The sequence below is a fragment of the Arachis ipaensis genome, chromosome B08 (assembly GCF_000816755.2).
Source record: "Arachis ipaensis cultivar K30076 chromosome B08, Araip1.1, whole genome shotgun sequence".
Classification (NCBI taxonomy): domain Eukaryota; kingdom Viridiplantae; phylum Streptophyta; class Magnoliopsida; order Fabales; family Fabaceae; genus Arachis; species Arachis ipaensis.
The window spans coordinates 127,450,717-127,468,970 of record NC_029792.2 but is presented as its reverse complement, the minus strand read 5'-3'; the positions used below and the strand labels follow the sequence as shown (position 1 = coordinate 127,468,970).

The window sequence follows — 18,254 nt, the reverse complement described above, 5'->3', positions numbered from 1 at the left end:
TTATCTTTAATCTTTTTAATTTATTTTAATGTAAAAATCTTAATTTTATCTTTTTTTAATATTAAGATAACCAATTTTTTAATCTATCGTCAATTTATTTTTTAATTATCTAATTTTATAATGTCTGAATTTCTTTTTCTTTTTTAATTTTTTCTTCAACACATTGACACAAATCAACTAGATTAATTCATTGACATGGAAACACATACCAGATAGATCAATCCACAATTTCAAATCAGTAGATCAACATTTAGTGATAAAATTGCATACCCTTCAATTGAAGATAGCAATTGCAACATACATAATCAATCGCCGCCATAATCAAATCCTATCAATAATAATGCTGACTGACAAACCATTAAAATCTTAAATCCTTTTCAATCATTGGACTTAAAAATTAAAATGTTTATATATAGTTCCACATATGACCAACAAGATCAGCTACTATACCAACTACTTATCTCACTAAGTTTCGGATAGAAGAAATCACTTCACCTCATTTAATTGAACCAACACCAAATACTCCTGCAACCTCAATTGCTTCTGATCGATTATGTTTTAAATTGTTATGATATGATTCATAAAATTTGAAAGATTTAGATTTGGAATTTAAAGATATAATTTAAATTTGAATTGAGAATCAAATTTAAAATCAATAACAAATCTTATACTATATATATATAAGCCAAGAGTACTTGAAAAAAAAAAAGAGAATAAAAACATAAGGATTTTGTTCCTTTACCTCTACACACATAAATATATGTGAACCTGATTCTTGGAGAAGAATTTTATGGCGTGAAAAGAGTTGCAAGAGGTTTCTCAATTTAGATCAGATGTCCATTGGTCAAGGAGTTGATAGCAAAGGTTGGTCTCGGTGTGGATACGTATAACGCCTTCGTACCATCGAAGGAAAAAGTGATTTTTACTAGCGTACACAGGTATTTAGATCTGATCTATATATTGCATATTATTAGAATAAAGTTTAAGCACAAAATAGATCTTTAAGGATTACTTTCTTTTCTTCCGCTGCGTGTTTTGAACACATGGTAATCCTTCAGAAAATGATATTGATAATTTTTGTCTATAATACTGTGTGATTCTAAGGTACCCTGCCTATCCTATTTAGAGCTCCTTTAGTTAAATTAAGGTTTGATTATTCTGTTAGTCTTATAGTTTATTAAATTTATAATTAGGTCTTTATATTTTTTTTTTCAATTTAGTCGTTGTATTGCTTTTAATTTTATAGTTAGGTTCTTTTTAGTATAAAAAATATTAGAATTAATAGAATATTTTTTTATAAATTAAAGATATTTATAATTAAAAATTTAATTAAATTTTTTACTGTATATATATGTTGAGAGAAATATTATGTTTAATTTAACGCTTTTGACATGAAAATGACCTAATTACAAATTTAAAAGTACTATAAGAATCCAATTAAAAAGAAAAAAAATATAGAAACCTAATTAAAAATTTAGTAAAACTATAAGAATCAATAAAATAATTAAACTTTAAATTAGTTATATACTCTGTATTCAATTGTGATAATATAGTGAAACATAGATTAACAACATCATAACCCATTTGAGAGTGCTGTAAAGCAATTCCAGATGAGACATAATTTTATTTAATTGTTAAATCTGTATGTTATTTTGACAATGGTTGATATAATAATATTTCTGATTAAACTGAAAAACTAAAAAAATAAAGTTGTTTGATATCTAAAAGTATGGATACAATCAAAATAAATATCTTCTAGTTACAAATTCCATATTTTCTAGTAGGTGCAAATATTTAGAGTTAGATCTTCATTTTCTTCAAGATTTAGTGAACAAAAAATTACTCTATATTGTTTACATACCCTCTTAAGACTAAGTGGTAGATTCATTGACAAAGTCTTTATCACAATATTGTTTAATAGATATAAGCGTAAACTAAGGGTATTCCAAAGTCCATATCTTAGTTTGAGAGAAATTTTAAGGATGAAGAAAAAATTCAATTACTGAACGGTTAGTGAGTTGTGAGTTGTAAATTGTCCAGTTAGTTAGAGTCACTGTTCAGTCAGTTAAAGTATTAATTCTTAGAAAATCTTGATCTCAAATGTAAGTATAATTAGTGTATATATAAGAGGACTCTACTCATTTATGTACACACTTTTATATTTTGAATTTACAATTAAATATAAACTTTTTTTTATATGTTTACCTTATCGAATTTTAAATTATAATTTTAGAATTAAGTTAATGTAATTTTTAATTAATCTTTTGTAAGATTATTGTATCAAATTTAAATGTATTATCTTATAAACTGTCAACTATAATAACTCACATAAATTAACCACTTAATAATATAAGCACAACGACTCACGGACATTAATGGATAAAATTAACTTAAAAATACAAACACGACGAACCTTAAAAATATTAATTGATAAAATTAACCTAAACATACAAACACAATGATCAACAAAGATCTAGGGACCATCATCATCGCCAACTCCACTCGGTCTAGCACGTTGAGGATATCGACTCTGACCAGTGACGGACCCAGAAAATTTATGTTGGGGGCAAAAATAATACACATTACTATCAAAATATATATTAATTTAAATTTAAAAATATAAAAGTGCACATTAATTATTCGAATAAAAAAAAAAAAAACCAAAAATTACATTAGCCGCTAACTTTCTTCACTTCAAATTTTGAAGGTACTTCTATTCTTGTTTTCATATTTTGAAAATGTTGAATAATTGTTTTATTATCAACTTGATTGAATGTCTCTCTTTCTATATATGTAACCAAACAATCATTCAACCACTAATCTTCCATTCGATTACGAAGTCGACTCTTTATGATGTTTATAGCAGAAAATGTTCTCTCAACTGATGCCGTTGCCACAGGTAGAATCAAAGCTCATTTCAACAGAAGAAATACTAATGGATAAATAATATGCTTTTTTGTCTCAAGTAACTTTTGAGATGATTCACTGATTCTATTTATATTTGAGAATTGATCATCAAGATGCATATCCAATATAAAATTCTCAAGTTGACTCAAGTGCCAAAAGTTGAGTAGAAGAGAATTCATGTGGATAAAATTCAGCTAAACGAAGCAACTTCTCCTTATCAAACGCAAAAAACGAGTCACTTGGATTCAAACAAGCTATACAAAGAAGTAGCTCGGTATTTACCTCTGTAAAACGATTGTTAAGCTCTTGAAGTTATCTATCAACCATTTGATAAAATAATTCAACTTGAAAATGATGCAAGTTTGAGACTTTTTGGATTTTGCGCCTTGATCTTTCTTGTGTTACAAATATGTCATTCATATTTGGAACAAGAATATTGTGACTATCACAAAATAGTGAAACTTCATTGAGTAAAGAGAACCAACCATTGTCTCTTATACTTTGCAATCGTTACTTGGACACTTTAACCAATGTCATAGCATTTATAATGTCTTGATCACTTCTTTGTAGAGTTTAAGACAACTCATTAGTAACTCCTAATATACTTTTCATTAAATGTAAATTGAATACAAATTTAAAAGATTGAATATGATTCAATAATTGACATACTTCAGCTCTTTGTTCAGGATTATTTCCATCTTCCTCAATGACTTCAAGAACTTCTATCACTGAAGAAAAAATAGAAATCAAGCTAAGTATTGTATCATAATGTGAGCCCCATCAAGTATCACCTACCATTTTCAATGTTGTTTCTTGATTTAAGCCACGTCCACTAGAAACATCTCAATTTTGTAATGCAACAATTGTCTTTTGTATTTGACTTTCATGAAGCATATCTTTACGTTTACAAGAAGCTCCAACAATATTGCACAAACTAGCAAGAAAATTAAAAAATAGTGCAATTTTGACCTGTTTCTTTGCAACAATCACAAGTGCTAATTGAAGTTGGTGAGCAAAACAATGAACATAAAAAGCACAAGCATTTTCTTTCAAGATCAAACTTTTTAAGCCATTAAATTCTCTCTACATATTACTAACTCCATCGTAACCTTGTCCACATATCCTTGCTAGGCTTAAATTATGCTTTGCTAATAAAGATTCCAAAGCTACTTTTAACGACAATACATTTGTGCTAGAAACATGGACAAGGTCAAGAAATCGCTCAATTACAATCCCTTCTTTGTTCACATACCGCAAACAAACAACCATTTGCTCTTTAACAGAAATGTCTCGAGCATCATCAACTAAAACAGCAAATAAATCATCTCCAAGATCATCAATAATAATTTTAGTAGTTTTACTTACAGTAGCTCTAACAATATCTTTTTGAACTTTAGGTACTACTAGTTTAAGGTTTCCATGAGCATTTTTGAAAATATGATCAATCTCTGTATTATGTTGAGCAAGAAAGTCAAGAAGCCCCAAAAAATACCTTGATTATTTGAATTGTGTGATTCATCATCATCACGAAAAGCCAATCCTTGTCGCAATAAGAATCTAATGCACTCAATTGTTGTTGTTAAGTGAGTTCGGTAATCTCTTTTAGCTTAGTCTAAATGCTTTTGAAAAATAACTTCAATATGTTGCTTTTGCTTTATGAGTGCTTCGCATTTTCTTCGAATTTGATTATGAGCACTATCATGATTTTCAACATGTGTTTGTAATCGCTCATTCTTTTTCCAATTTGAAAAGCCATCTTTTACAAAAGCATCACCACTTGTACCATCAGGTTTCATAAGATAACAACAGAGACAAAAGACAACATATTTTGAAATACTATATTCCAACCAATTGCCAAATTCATCAAACCAATCAGCATTAAATCTACGGAGAGAAGTTCCAAAATATGTTTGTGGAAAATCATGTCTCTCTTGGTTGACAAGGACCTTTTTGCAAATAAGCTCGTCTAACTTCATCTCGTCTAAATTGATCAATTCACTTTAAAAATTTATATGCAACATAATTACATATAAAAGAATAGAACGAAAGATAAACAAATAAATAATAAGGATCACTAAATTGAGAATAAAATAAAATATACAAATTCATGAAGAGAATAAAGAAAATAGATTAATACCTAAACTATAATTGTTTGAATTAAAACTTACAATTAAAAATATCAAAAAGAGAAACAATAAAATTTAAAGATACATAGAGTCATAGAGAGCTATATAAAACAAAATAGAGAATTTAAAATTTACCTTTTGATGAATAGAAGATGACCACAAGACAAGGAATAGAAAAAGAAGGTTGAAAATATAAAACTAAGAAGGGGGTTTAAGAGAATAAATGAGTGACGGCTGGAATTTGAGAATAGAAGAAGACTAAATTTGATTAGGTTAACTAATAGTCAAAATGATAGAAAGATAAAATGAATTTGGAACTTTTAATAATTGGATTTAATTTATTTGTAGTGGGGTCATTTAAAATTTAAAATGGGCATATTATATATATATATATGTGTGTGTGTGTGTTTGTTTAAAAAAATGAAATGAGAGTGAGAAAAGTGCCCCCATTACTATGCATGGGCCACGTGGACGAGTATTACGTCCGACATTTCTAGTTTGAATAGTTATAACGGTTATACTTTCAGTTCCAATTGCGCCTTCTGAACGTGGAGATACGTCGGCTTGTTGCATGAATACTGGTATGCTATCATTGGTGGATGAACCACCATTCACATTTGATAATTCATCAGCCATGTGAATGATCTTCCCACTTCGTAATCGCATACACTAAGAGATTACTGGAAAAATAATTATTTTGACACACTTCGATTTAAAACTGTCCCACCGGGTGTGCCAATTTGTTTTGTCGATTTTTAGCAAATCGATGGTGGTTCGATATCTAGTGTTTTGGGAGCGAAACCTATTCATCTGTGCGAGTACCAGTTTTCTAAAAGTGCATCAAAGCGTCTTCGATTAGACAAATGTTGAAAATAAAGATAAAGTAAATTTGTAAATTGATGAATGAGACTTAGAAATTAAAGTTTTGAAAACTAAATAGATGGTAAATGGAAAGGTTTGCATGAAAATTAAAATAGAACAATAAAAATACCTTCGATTAGATCAAAGGACTTTAACATAAGGAATGAAATACAGAAAGATAAATTAGACAAAGAAAGTGAAGAACACTTGGTAAATATGATTAATTGAAATGTTAAATTTACAGAAAAATAAATTGAAAGAAAGAAAAAGATGGAAGGAACCCTACAGAAAATGTAACTCGATCGCAAACTCAGGAATTTCCTAAGATGGGAGAATGCTAGAGTGTGTTTTCTGAGTCAAAGTTTCAACCCTTATTCCCTAATACTTCATAGTATTTATAGGCTATCTTACATAACGTATAATTAAGTTACAATTAATTACAATTAAATAAAAATTACAAATTTGAAATACAATCACTCTTGGTAACCGTTCCCGCTGCGTGATTGTAGATATTCCCCATGTGTTCCTCGTGTGATAGAAGCCACTAACATTCCCATTTCCACAACTATTCGACCAGCTTTTCGAAGGCCTTACTCAATTTCTCAAATCGAGTCTCCTACTTGATTTAGCTTACTCGATCAACAAAACAATCGAAATCCAAATCAGCGCTAATTACTTCCAACTTCATACTCATGCGCGTGTCTTTTCGAGAAATTACACTTAACTCTTTTCGATCCAACTCATGTATATCAAAAATATTTTTTGATCAACAAGAAGATAACTTACTATGATTCATCACAATGTTATTTCTTCTGTTTTCTCTAGCTAATTTTTTCAGAAATTTTTGTGCATGACTAGCAACTTATTTTTGCGTTTTTGTTTTGACATAATCTTCAGAAATTCTTTTCCACTTGCGTTTATAACCTAATTCTTCGTATCCTCTGAGAAATAACCTGTCAAGACACATTTTTTAAAAATAATTATTAACAAAATTTATTAAAAAATTACAATGGTATATGATATTTTTAGAGGATTTTTTTCAAAAATAAAATTAAAAAATTAATTATTTTCCTATACATGATTTTTTAACTTTAACTTTTTAAATATGATTTTTTTATTTAGGGCGAATTTGTCGCACTTCCGGTGAACTCTATATTTTTTTTATAGAGTTTGCTAACCCCTGGCGAACTTCACTTCAATTTTTTCCGAATTCCACGTAACTCAAATTTTTATGCCATTATCATGATTTTCAAGAATACATAAGAGTACATAAAAATACACAAACAATAACTATGGCTTCTTCAACATTATTGGCATCAATGGCAACTATTTAACAAGGATTTTTTTCTCTTTATAAATTTGAAAAAAAACATTATTTTTATTAAAGTACTCTGGAGACAATGATAATGATTGTCATTGTCCGTTGTGAAGTTTAAAAATTTGAGTTAGTCATCTTTTTTAGAATTTGAAGGGAAGTTCAACGGGGTGTGAAAATCGTATTTAAGAAATTAAAGTTAAAAAATAGGATTTAGGGAAATAATAAATTTTTTTATTTTATTTCAGACGAAAAAAAATATTTTTAGATATCAAACCATTTTTTTCTAATTTATGTTTTTTGTTTCCAAGTCCAAAAAAATGTTATTATGCTCGTATAATAATAAATAAAAGAGGAGAAAAAAGGAATAGAATAATACATACTCATTCTCTTGTTGAGTCCAATCAACTGTTTTCTTTCTTTCACTAGTCTTTGTTAAAGGTTGGTGTTGGATTGTGTTGGTGTTGGAAGGTTGGTTTTGTTGACTTGTTCCGGGGAGGGAGAGTGGGTTGCGTTCCAATGTGGTGGGAGGTGCAGCAAGTGCGATGGAGGTGTGATGCAGATTGATATAAGATTTATGGATGAGACTAATGTCGGTGATGAGCTTCTGGAAGCGTTCCTGTATCTGCATGGGGTCTTTCCGGTGAGACAAGCAGCCATCGCTGGAGCTCCTGTCACTGTCAGCTCTGACACCATGGCCTCCGCTCTCCCTGCTGCTGCTGCGGTTGTTGCCCGTCGTGTATGGCTGTTTGAGAAGTTGTTGTGGCCGCTAGAACCACGCCAGAGCTGCCGTTACTTGGTTCAGTCGTTCCTTTGCCGCCAGCGTTGATGGTGACTTGAGATGTGTCTCTGTCGTCGAAAAATGACGCGGTGATTGGCGGAAATTATCACCGGAGCCGTTGCCATTCTATTCATTTGTTACTTTCTAAATGCAGTAAGTGATTTCTTTTTGGAACCCTTGAGATATAAGTTTCTGTTTTCTTATGTTGAGGTTTTGCGACGTTATTGTGATATGGTTGAATGTCGGTTATTGTGTGTTGCGTTTGAAGTTGCGGTTATTGTTGCGGAAGCGATATGGAGTTGTGGTTACAGCTGCATCTATTGCAGGCTGGGAGAAAAATGAGTTTGATGAGTTTTAGAGTTTTTGAGTTTCGACAATCGAGGTAGGAGCGCTTTTCTTAAACTCATTTTATTGTAAAAAATTATTATAAATCGATATTGATGTAAAAAATATATTTTTGGTGATTATGTGAGTCTTATGTATTAAATTGAGTTAATTTGGATGAATGAAATTATTTGCTTGATTGAATTATTGATTTGGTTGGGTTGGTGTGCGGTCGTTTATTTGATTGAATATTATAAAAAGTGATTTTCTTGGTTTTAGAGATGAATTGGTATTGAAAATGAATCGACTTTGAAAATAATTTATTGAAAATGAATTGACATTGAAAATGGTTGAAATTGGAAGCAGTTTGATATTTGAACATGATTTGATATCAAAATCGGTTTAAAATTGGGAATGATTTAATATTTGGGAATGGTTTGGTTTGAAACTGTTTGAGAAGGCTGAGAATTCTGAATTATTAGTTGATGCTATTGAAGTTGATTTAAAATTGTGATTAATGAGATTGGTTGATTAAATTATGGATTTTGTTGATTTTCTTGAGTTGAGTGATGTTGTTGTGATAATGGTTTATTGGAAGTGATTTGAATGATTGAGAGATGTTTGGTTTGATTTGGTTGGGATCCTTGAAGGGTGGCAAAGTCTGAATTTTAGAGGAAATGTTGCCAAAATTTTTAAAAAAATTGGAGATTTTGTTTGAAGTGATTATTTAGAAAAATTTGGATTTAAGAATTATATCATTTGATTTTGATTTATTAAGAAAAGAGTTAATTAGGTTTTGAGTTTTATTTATTTAAGAAAGGAATTATACTATTTTGAGTTCGATTTATTAAAAAAAAAATCATGTTTGAGTTTGATTTATTTCAGAAAGGAATTATGTTTGGAGTTCAATTTGATATGAAAAGACTTATGTTGAGTTTGATTAAAGAATTATCTTTTGAGGAGTTTTGGTGAATTTACAGTATTTGAATTTGATTGGCGAAGAAAGATGATTTTTGGGTCTCGAAAAATTATTGAACTTGAGAATGAAGTTGAAAGTAGGCTTTATGCAATTACTTCAAATCTAAGAGTTATGCTTTTGGAGATTTTCAATCGGAATTGAAGAATGGATTATCGAGGTTAATTTGAGACTTTTAATTTGGTGAAAACGAGTTTTATCGAATTGATCTAAATTAAAGATGAAGTTGAGGATTCCCTCTCTTGTTGCGGTGGACAAACTTGAGGTTAAGGATTCTCTCGCTTGTCGCACCGAAAAGTTGGATAGAAGGTTGAGGATTCCCTTCGGTTCGATTCTGCATTATTAATTCTAATTTTGGTTATGGTTGACTATGTTGGATTGAAATGAGTTTTGGATTGATATGGCGAAGACGGTGGTTTTATTTCACTTGCGGAATAATGAATTTTGAAAAAGATACAGGTTATTATGCCTACGAAATGTACAAGGTACTCACCCTGCGAAAAATACAGGTTATTCTACCTGCGAGGGGTACAGAGCACTTAATTTTGCGAGGTGTGCAGGACACTCAACCCTACGAGGTTCCCTCTGTATGCAAGGTGTACATGGCACTCACCTTACGAGACTATACTATTTATATAGTGTAAAGATCGCAAATTAATTAACCACTTAATTATAAAATAAAATAATAATTTAATTAACCGAAATAGGTTCAAAAATATAGAAATGTTATTTTAAAAATATAAAGGTTGAAATACGGATTCAGTAAATTTTTTTGAGGGAAAAAGTATTTTTCTACAAAAAATTGCGTAAAAACGCATACTGGTAATTTAGTCGATAATACCAGTTCAAATATATCTGGTGCTGTCTGAGAATAATAAAAACAGTAGAAAATCTTAGAAAAATATTTAGATTAAAAATTGGGCACTAATTCAAAAAAATTTAACCTAAAATTGGGACAAATGAACCTAAAACGCTATCGGGTTGTACTTGAATCCAAACCCAATATATATATATATATATATACAACTTTTAAAGAGCATTCAGCTCATTTTAACCTAATTTGAGGGAGAGCGGCGCTGAACTTGTGAAGAGAAGAAGGAAACTCCATTTCCCTATTCATCTTCATCTTGTTTTGCTTGCAACTTGAGCTATGGAGCTCCGATTGACCAGCTTTCTCCTTTGCCGGAGTTTCCCGTCAATGTGCTTCCGCCGGAGTTTCCCGTCAATGGAGAACAAAGAGTTTGAGATGGTGATTGCTGCTTGTCTCACCGGAAAGACCCCCATGCAGATACAGGAACGCGTCCAGAAGCTCATCACCGACATTCAGCAATAAGCATTTCAAACTCTTTGTTCTCATCCTCACTCCAGACGGGCTCAGGCTGTGCCTGAGGTTGTTGATAGCCACACACGTCAGCGGCAGACTGCACCACAGGCACATTGCCGGGAAACTCCGGCCGAGGCGGAAGCTGAGGCTGAGGCTGTTGATTACCACCCAAATTGGCGGCAAACTCCAGGGGAGGCGCATTGGTGGCAAGCTCCGGCAGAGGCAGAAGCTGAGGCCGAGGCTGTTGATTACCACCCACATTGGCGGCAAGAATGTGGTTTTCGTCCCAAGTCCAGACCGGATGATACAGAGGCAGAGACTGAAACTCAGAGGGCCACTGAAACTGAGGTAGTTCTGCCTCTGTCAATGGAAGCAGTGATTGAAACGGAGGCTCCTCCCACAGTTGCATAGTTGAGAAAGTATCTAATTCTTCTTCACTCATTCTTGGATTAACTACTTCTTTTTCTTCCTTTTAGGATTCTAAATTAGATTATGGGTACTTCTTCTTCTTAGAATTTGCAATTGGCCAATTTTATAGTATCTCTGAGGAGTTCTTTAATTTTGCTTAATTTATCTTTTGTAGTATTTAATTTTCTAAAAATGAGTTATTTTTATATTTTTTAAATTAAATATTAAATATTACTTTATAATCTTTTTAGATACTCCTGCAACACTAAATACTCCTGCAACCTCAATTGCTTCTGATCAATGTAGCAGTCCAAAATCACCAAGCCAAACCCCCACTGAATAGCTGTAATTACCAAACCAAACACCGTACAATCTGACTTCAACTCAACTCAAAACCGTTTACCCATCAGAGGCTTAGAAGTATGTCTTCCACCTTTACAACCCTTAAATACTCACTCAATTACAACCAGATCCATATCTGGGATAACCAAACCATAAGCCTTGGCCTCACAAGTTATTGATCTTATCAACAATATATCAACCAGTGTCAAACAAGTACTAAATTGTCCACATTGGAAAAAGGTCATGGATGTTGAGATTCAAGCATTGAATAGATGTCAAACTTGAACACTCACTGCACCATCACAAAATGCAACAATCATAGGCAGCAAATTGGTATTTTTCCGTTAAAAAGAACTAAAAGGGTGAGATACTAAGTATAAAACAAGGTTGGTAGGTAAGGGTTTTCATAAAAAAGAGAAAGTGGGTTATGACAAATCTACTCTAGTGTGTATGCTCAACAAAGTCATATATGGTTTGAAACAAGAATACTAAATCTGATGTATCACTCTTTGTTAGACATAATGATGCTCATGTTATACTCAAATGACTTTAGTGGGTGTATAACAGATCAATAGTGGGTGTATAACAGTATTTAACAATGACAAGACCTGATTTAACATATAGTGTAAATCGAGTGTCTCAATTTGTCCAGCAACCAACCCTTCAACACTAAAGAGAATCCTCAGATATTTGCAGCGTATAGTGGATAATGGAATTGTGTTCACCAAGTCTACTGATTTTAGAATCTTGTCATTTGCAGATGCAGATTGGGGAGGAGATCTTGAAGACAAAAAAAAATCAATCACAGGATATTGTGTATACTTAGGAAAAACCTTATAGCTTGGAGGAGTAGCACTACAGTAAGTTCAGCTCAAACTAAAATCATGTCAGTTTAGCAATTATTGGAGAATTGCAAATCCCATACATCATTTTCTTCAAGACTTAGTGAACCAAAATTCACTCTATATTGTTCACACACCCTCTCAAGACCAAGTGGTAGACTCATTGTCACAACATTTGTTTGATAGATACAAGCGCATACTAAGGGTATTCCGAAGTCCATATCTTAGTTTGAGAGGGATATTAAGGATGAAGACAAAATTCAATTACAAAACAGTTAGTGAGTTGTGAGTTGTGCATTGTGCAGTTAGTTAGAGTCACTGTTCAGTCAGTTAAAGTAACCATTCTTAGAGAATCTTGATCTGCAATGTAAGTATAATTAGTGCATATATAGGAGGACTCTACTCAGTTATGTACACACTTTTATATTTTGAATTTACAATCAAATATAACACTTTCTTCTTTTTCAAGTTATCTTTTCCTATTTTGTGGGAAGTGATGAGAGATCTCATAGGTGATCAAGAGAATGTGTGGGCCGATTGCATTGATAACTACCCACCAAAATCATTATCTAACCCTTTCATGGAGAAGTATAGTTGGATCAATGATGTTGAGGATGAAAGCACCGCTGAGATCCCTGATTTTCTCAAGTAACCTCATCAATCATTACAAGGTTTTATTAATTTATTTTCATATTCGGTTAGAGTTGTAATCATAGGTGTATTTATTTTGTATCATACATTGTGCGACTCTTGTTAACACTTTTAACGTGCATATTGGTAAATATGTGAGTCCGTTCGATGTATGATACAAAATGAATATTTTATATATTTAATTTTTCGATGTATTTTTAAAGAAAGGACAAATTAAAAGATGGGGCGAAGGGGAGGCGCTTATTTTTTTGTTTACTTTAGATTATTTTTTCACAAGCATTGATGTTAATGTGTATTTTTTAGTAAATTTTTATGTAAACTATATACTTGCTATTGTTTAATTATATATTTCTCTCTCAAGGAATGGTGGTTATAAATCCACAAGAAGGAAAGTGTTGTGTTGCTTCTATATATTTAGCATTTAAATCTAGAATTTAAGATTTAGTATTTAGAATTCACAGTTTTAGAATTTAGGATTTATAATTTAGAATTTAAAATTTTAGATTTAGAATATGAAATTTTGTACTTTAAAGTTTAAGAAGAGTTTCACTTCATATTTTTTTAGAACATATTAGTATTTGCCTTATATATTGTCTTTTACTAAATAATACATATGTTTTATTATTGAAGTATTTACGATGTTGTTATTGAGATAGGTCAGTCATCACCCCATGACTGTTGCATGCCATTGTGATGGCAATGGCTGGAAATTTTGGGGTGACAGCACCTTAAAAAGCAAACTTTGGAATTTGATGATGGAGAAATCTTTCAATGGAGCAAAGTATATCAAGTTTTAATTATGTCATATATTCTTAGAGTTAAATCTCAAATTCGTCCCTGAAAGATACCTCGATCTCTATATTAGTCCCCGAAAGATACCCAAGTTAATCACGTTTGTCCTTCTGTCAATTCTCTTAGTGACCTGGCTAACGTCTACTGATGTGTTTCGTTAGCTTCCAACGTGGAAGAGGCCAATGTGTCATAACCGATTGCTGACAAGGTAAGTTTGGCAAAACAGTTCAAATCAGTCCCTAATTGTTTGAAACCTAATCCTAATTTCGACGATAAATACGTCGTTTTCAGCAATCAGTGGGCCATATGCCTGGGTTAGTGTTGAAATTGCTGGTTTGGGGCGACGATGGAGGCAGCAAATGGAGGCCATGGTGGTGGTGTGTCGTTCTACTACACTATGCCTCTGCCAACCTACATGTCGTCTTCTTCTTCTTCTTGGATATCATCTGAACTTTGGAGATGGCTCAACTTAACTTTTGCCCTTTTTGATTGTGATGAGTCTTCTCTTGCGTCCTCTTTGTTAGCCTTCCTCTTTTCTCTATCACTATTTTCGTCATCCTCATTAGTCTCTGTCTTCTCTCTGTCACCGTTTTCTTCATCGACAGCCACTGCAGGCTGTTTGGCACTTGAATTATCTTCTGATTCCAACGTGGATGCTTTTGGATTAGACTGTTCAGCTTTATCTTTGTTGCTAGATGCTCTGTTCTTGGCTGATCTTTTGAATTCCTCCAGAAATGAGCGGACTTCTTCATTGTTAGCAAGATCCAAAGGAGTCTTTCCTGCCCTTGTCTTGGCAGTAAGACTCGCCCCTTTCTTAGCCAAGTACCTAACAAGCTCCAGATGGGAACCTTGAGCTGCGTAGTGTAATGAATTCATGCCTTTGCGAGTACAAGCCTTGATGGATGCACCAGCTGCAACTAGAGCCTTAACAACTTCCAAATGCCCCTTCTGAGTAGCAAGGTGTATTGCGGCCATGTCATCCATAGCAGAAGCACCAACATCAGCCTTATTCTTGCACAGATAACTTACTATCTCTGCATGTCAAAGGAACAAAGCTAATTGTCAAAGGAACAAAGTGGAAATTACACATTAAGCACATAACAAAGTACCAAATCATTTCCAGATAAAACATGCAGCACAACTCTGTTCATGCAACAAAAAGATAAAAAGCATAAACAGTAAGTCAACAGAGATTCCAATACAATGGTATTAGGGAAGCTAATCCACGATTCGATACAGATAGGTCAAAAAGGAAAGGGAAGAAAATCACGGTGCAATGGATTCAATTATCATCAGAAAAGAACAAGTTAAACTTCAAAGCAAACGAATTGAATGGAGAATTTACCGTGGGAATCGAACAGAGTGTTAGGGTTCCTTTAGCAATTAGTAGTGATAATAAATGAGAGGAGGATACGGTGTTCTCGAATGCTTGTCTCTGGAATTAACAGCCAAAGGGTTTGAAGTCAAAATCATCTGAACAGCGACGAGATCACCGGACCTTGCCGCCGTATGGAGCTCGTCGCCGGTGCTTCTTCTCTGTGGGTTGCCTTTACCCATCTCCACACGTTCCTCTCTTGCTGCTTCACTTCACACACTTTAAAACGAACCAACCACAAAATCTCCATTCTCCCCACAAAACGACGCCGAATCATGACTATCAGGGCAATCACTCAAAACAACGTCGTTTTTCTTCTCTGCCAGCGTGGCAGTTAACGTCACATATCAGCAGACGTTAGCCAAGTCATCAAGCGACTTGACGGAAGGACGAACCTGATTCAGTCGTGTATCTTTCAAGGACTCTTTTGATTAACTTTATTTTTCGGGGACTAATATAGAGATCGGAATATCTCTCAGGGACGAATTTGAGTATTAACTCTATATTCTTAATTATTATTATTAGCTTATTAATTAAATATATATATATATATATATCTTACTAGGAAACTATTTGAGTGAATTTTTTTTTATTTACTATTTTGATTATCAGGTGTTTATCACATTGGCTGTGATCATTTCTACTTGAATTTGATGTCACTTCACTCTAAATGAGAGAGGTGGTATCCAATTAAAAAACAGAAAAGTTAAGGTCAACCATTTTTGTTTTTACCAATTTTAATCAGTTTTTTATGGTATTTTTTTAGGCCAATTTTACGGTATTTCTTATTTGGTGTTTAAATTTGGTCTAATATTTTTTTATTAGCAGTTAGTCTAGATTGCTGAATTAAAAGAATTAGACTGATAATTTGACTAAAAACACTAAATTCTGTTGGCTCTTGAACTTTCTCCTTATATGTAACTTAATGCATTGTAATTTAAGTTGTGTTGCAGGTGCAAGGCGTAGTAGAAGATAAATATGGAGAAACAATGGCAAATATATTTGGAAAATGGGGTGAGAGCTTGCTTTATGTTATTGGAGGGAATTCTAATAATAAGAAGAAAGCAGGGAAAGGCTCTAATTCTTCAAAACCCATTCTCATTTGGAAAACCAACCCACCACCTGAACACCAAACAAAATATAACCTTACACAATTTGCCATTACACTTAATGAAATCACACCTGGACTCTAGGTTTGTAATTCATGTTTGATGCATATCACTAATTGATAAATAGGAACTTAATGTGCTTCTTCATTCACTTTTTTATTTATGATATTAATTTCTAAAATATGTGGGATATTTAGTGTTGACTTTTTGAACAGTATGAAATTGATGAAAAACATTATTATTTCATCATAATTGGCAGGCAAGGAAGTTGCAAGAGAGGGGTTGGAAACCAAAGTGGTTTGTTAAGGAAAATGGAAGTGAAAGTTATAGTTATAATGGTGGATATTGGGAAGCTAGGGAAATTGGAAATTGGGAATCTTGTCCTGACATTTTTGGCCAAATTTTAAATACTTCTGAGTCTAATTCCCCAACTACATGAACTCTCATTGAACTTTTTATGGCCACTTATTAAAGTTTTTTTTTTTAAATATATAATATAATGATTTGCTAGCTAACTTTTTCTATAATTTTTTTAAAAATAGTTTGATGTATATAATGTATTCTAAACTTTAAATTGTTTTAATTTTTTGTAAGTGTCTTTAAAAGCACTCGTTATTAAAACTCATCATTATTCCCAACAGAGTAGCTTCCCAATTCCAACCGGTAACAACATTATTTCTTGCTGTCACTTGCTCAATTATTTCAATGTTAGGTTTCGGAATTCGGTTTAAAAGTCATAGTTGATTAGATTCTATTGTTTATGGGAAGCAAAAAAACTCATTAATTGTAATTGAACATAAACATTGTTCTTGTAATGTATATATCTTGATGATCCGTATATGTGTTTTAACTTCTGTAATTTTATATACACTTTTGTAATTTTATGTGTTGGAAATAAGAAGTATGACCACAATTTAATCAATCATGTATTAAATAATTTGTTATTGTTATTATATTAAAATGTTAATATAATAAAGTCCTTGATTAAATTTAGAGATTTATCATTGTGATAATGATCATAATATTGAGAGATAAATCTTTTATAATTTAATCTAAATTGTTTTTGGTCATAGGATTATTAAAAAGAACATTAATAATCTGAAAAGATAAATATATATATATATATATATATATAATGGTCTTTATTGGATGAAAATTAATATATCTCATTTATTAAATTATATATATAGATGGTGCATATAGAGATATGACCATTGAACCGACTCACTTTGAGAATTCCTAATGGTTATAATTACTGTATATTTGTCAATAGGATATTCTCAAGATTAACATAGTAATAGAGTTTTCTTTGACCTGCGATTGTCATAGTAATTAACAATATATTTATTATACTTTGATTCCGGACACCTAATACCCTAGGGTGCTAGTTGAATGGATATTTGGTATGATTTAAATAATTGTAGAATTAATAATTAGTCAATAGGATATCTGTCAACTCTCGGTAAAGAGTTTGAGCTCCATAACTATAATAACTGAGATGAATAAAACCTTGGCCAAGGGGATTGAATGAATGAAGAATGAGTTTCTTAGGTCATTCACAGTTCATTATAATAATGGTAACAAGTTAGAGTTTGACAATTAAACCATACTCTAAAGTTAACCAAGAGCGGAAAAGATGGTAGGAATTATACTTTGTTCTTCTAAGGTTCTTAGTAAAAATATATTACTTCATACTATTGGGTCGTTGAGGAGTGTTACTAGACGCCAACCTTGATTAGTAAATTTAGTATGACTAATTTACTACCCGCTTACATTTTGTTTGGATGAAAGATGGAAAATGAGAGGAAAGAAAATGAAAGGAAAGAAAATGGAAGGAAAGAAAATGAAAGAAAAAGTTGATTTTCTTTTATGTTGTTTGGATAAAGAGAAAATGAATAGAAAGAAAATAGAAGGAAAATTTTCTTGTGTTTGGATGAAAGGAAAAGTAAGAAGAGAGAAAATCATAACCAAGTGAAATTACATTAATACCCTTCTTTATATTATATATAAATTATAATATACCAATATATTTAAATTATTTTTTTAATAAAAAAATTATCCAAATTATATTTCAAAATTTTAACGTGTTTTTTTTATTAAAACATTATTTTTTTAAATTTA

At 31.9% G+C, this 18,254-nt stretch overlaps 1 protein-coding gene, 1 long non-coding RNA gene and 1 pseudogene across 2 annotated transcripts in view; 1 reads left to right on the top strand and 2 right to left on the bottom strand.

Annotated features, from left to right (window-relative positions):
- Positions 1-13,807, top strand: part of LOC107611754 (oxysterol-binding protein-related protein 1C-like) — a gene marked incomplete at its 5' end in the record, with an annotated part of 35,234 nt that extends 21,427 nt beyond the window's left edge. Inside the window, one exon of the mRNA XM_016313649.2 lies at positions 13,514-13,807. Within this exon, the coding sequence (XP_016169135.1) occupies positions 13,514-13,654 (141 nt within the window). The remainder of the gene's footprint in view (positions 1-13,513) is intronic.
- On the bottom strand, positions 13,961-15,294 carry LOC107611753 (annotated as a pseudogene).
- Positions 15,617-18,254, bottom strand: part of LOC110266135 — a 10,773-nt gene continuing 8,135 nt past the window's right edge. Inside the window, exon 3 of the long non-coding RNA XR_002353119.1 lies at positions 15,617-16,213. This is a non-coding gene — a long non-coding RNA (uncharacterized LOC110266135). The remainder of the gene's footprint in view (positions 16,214-18,254) is intronic.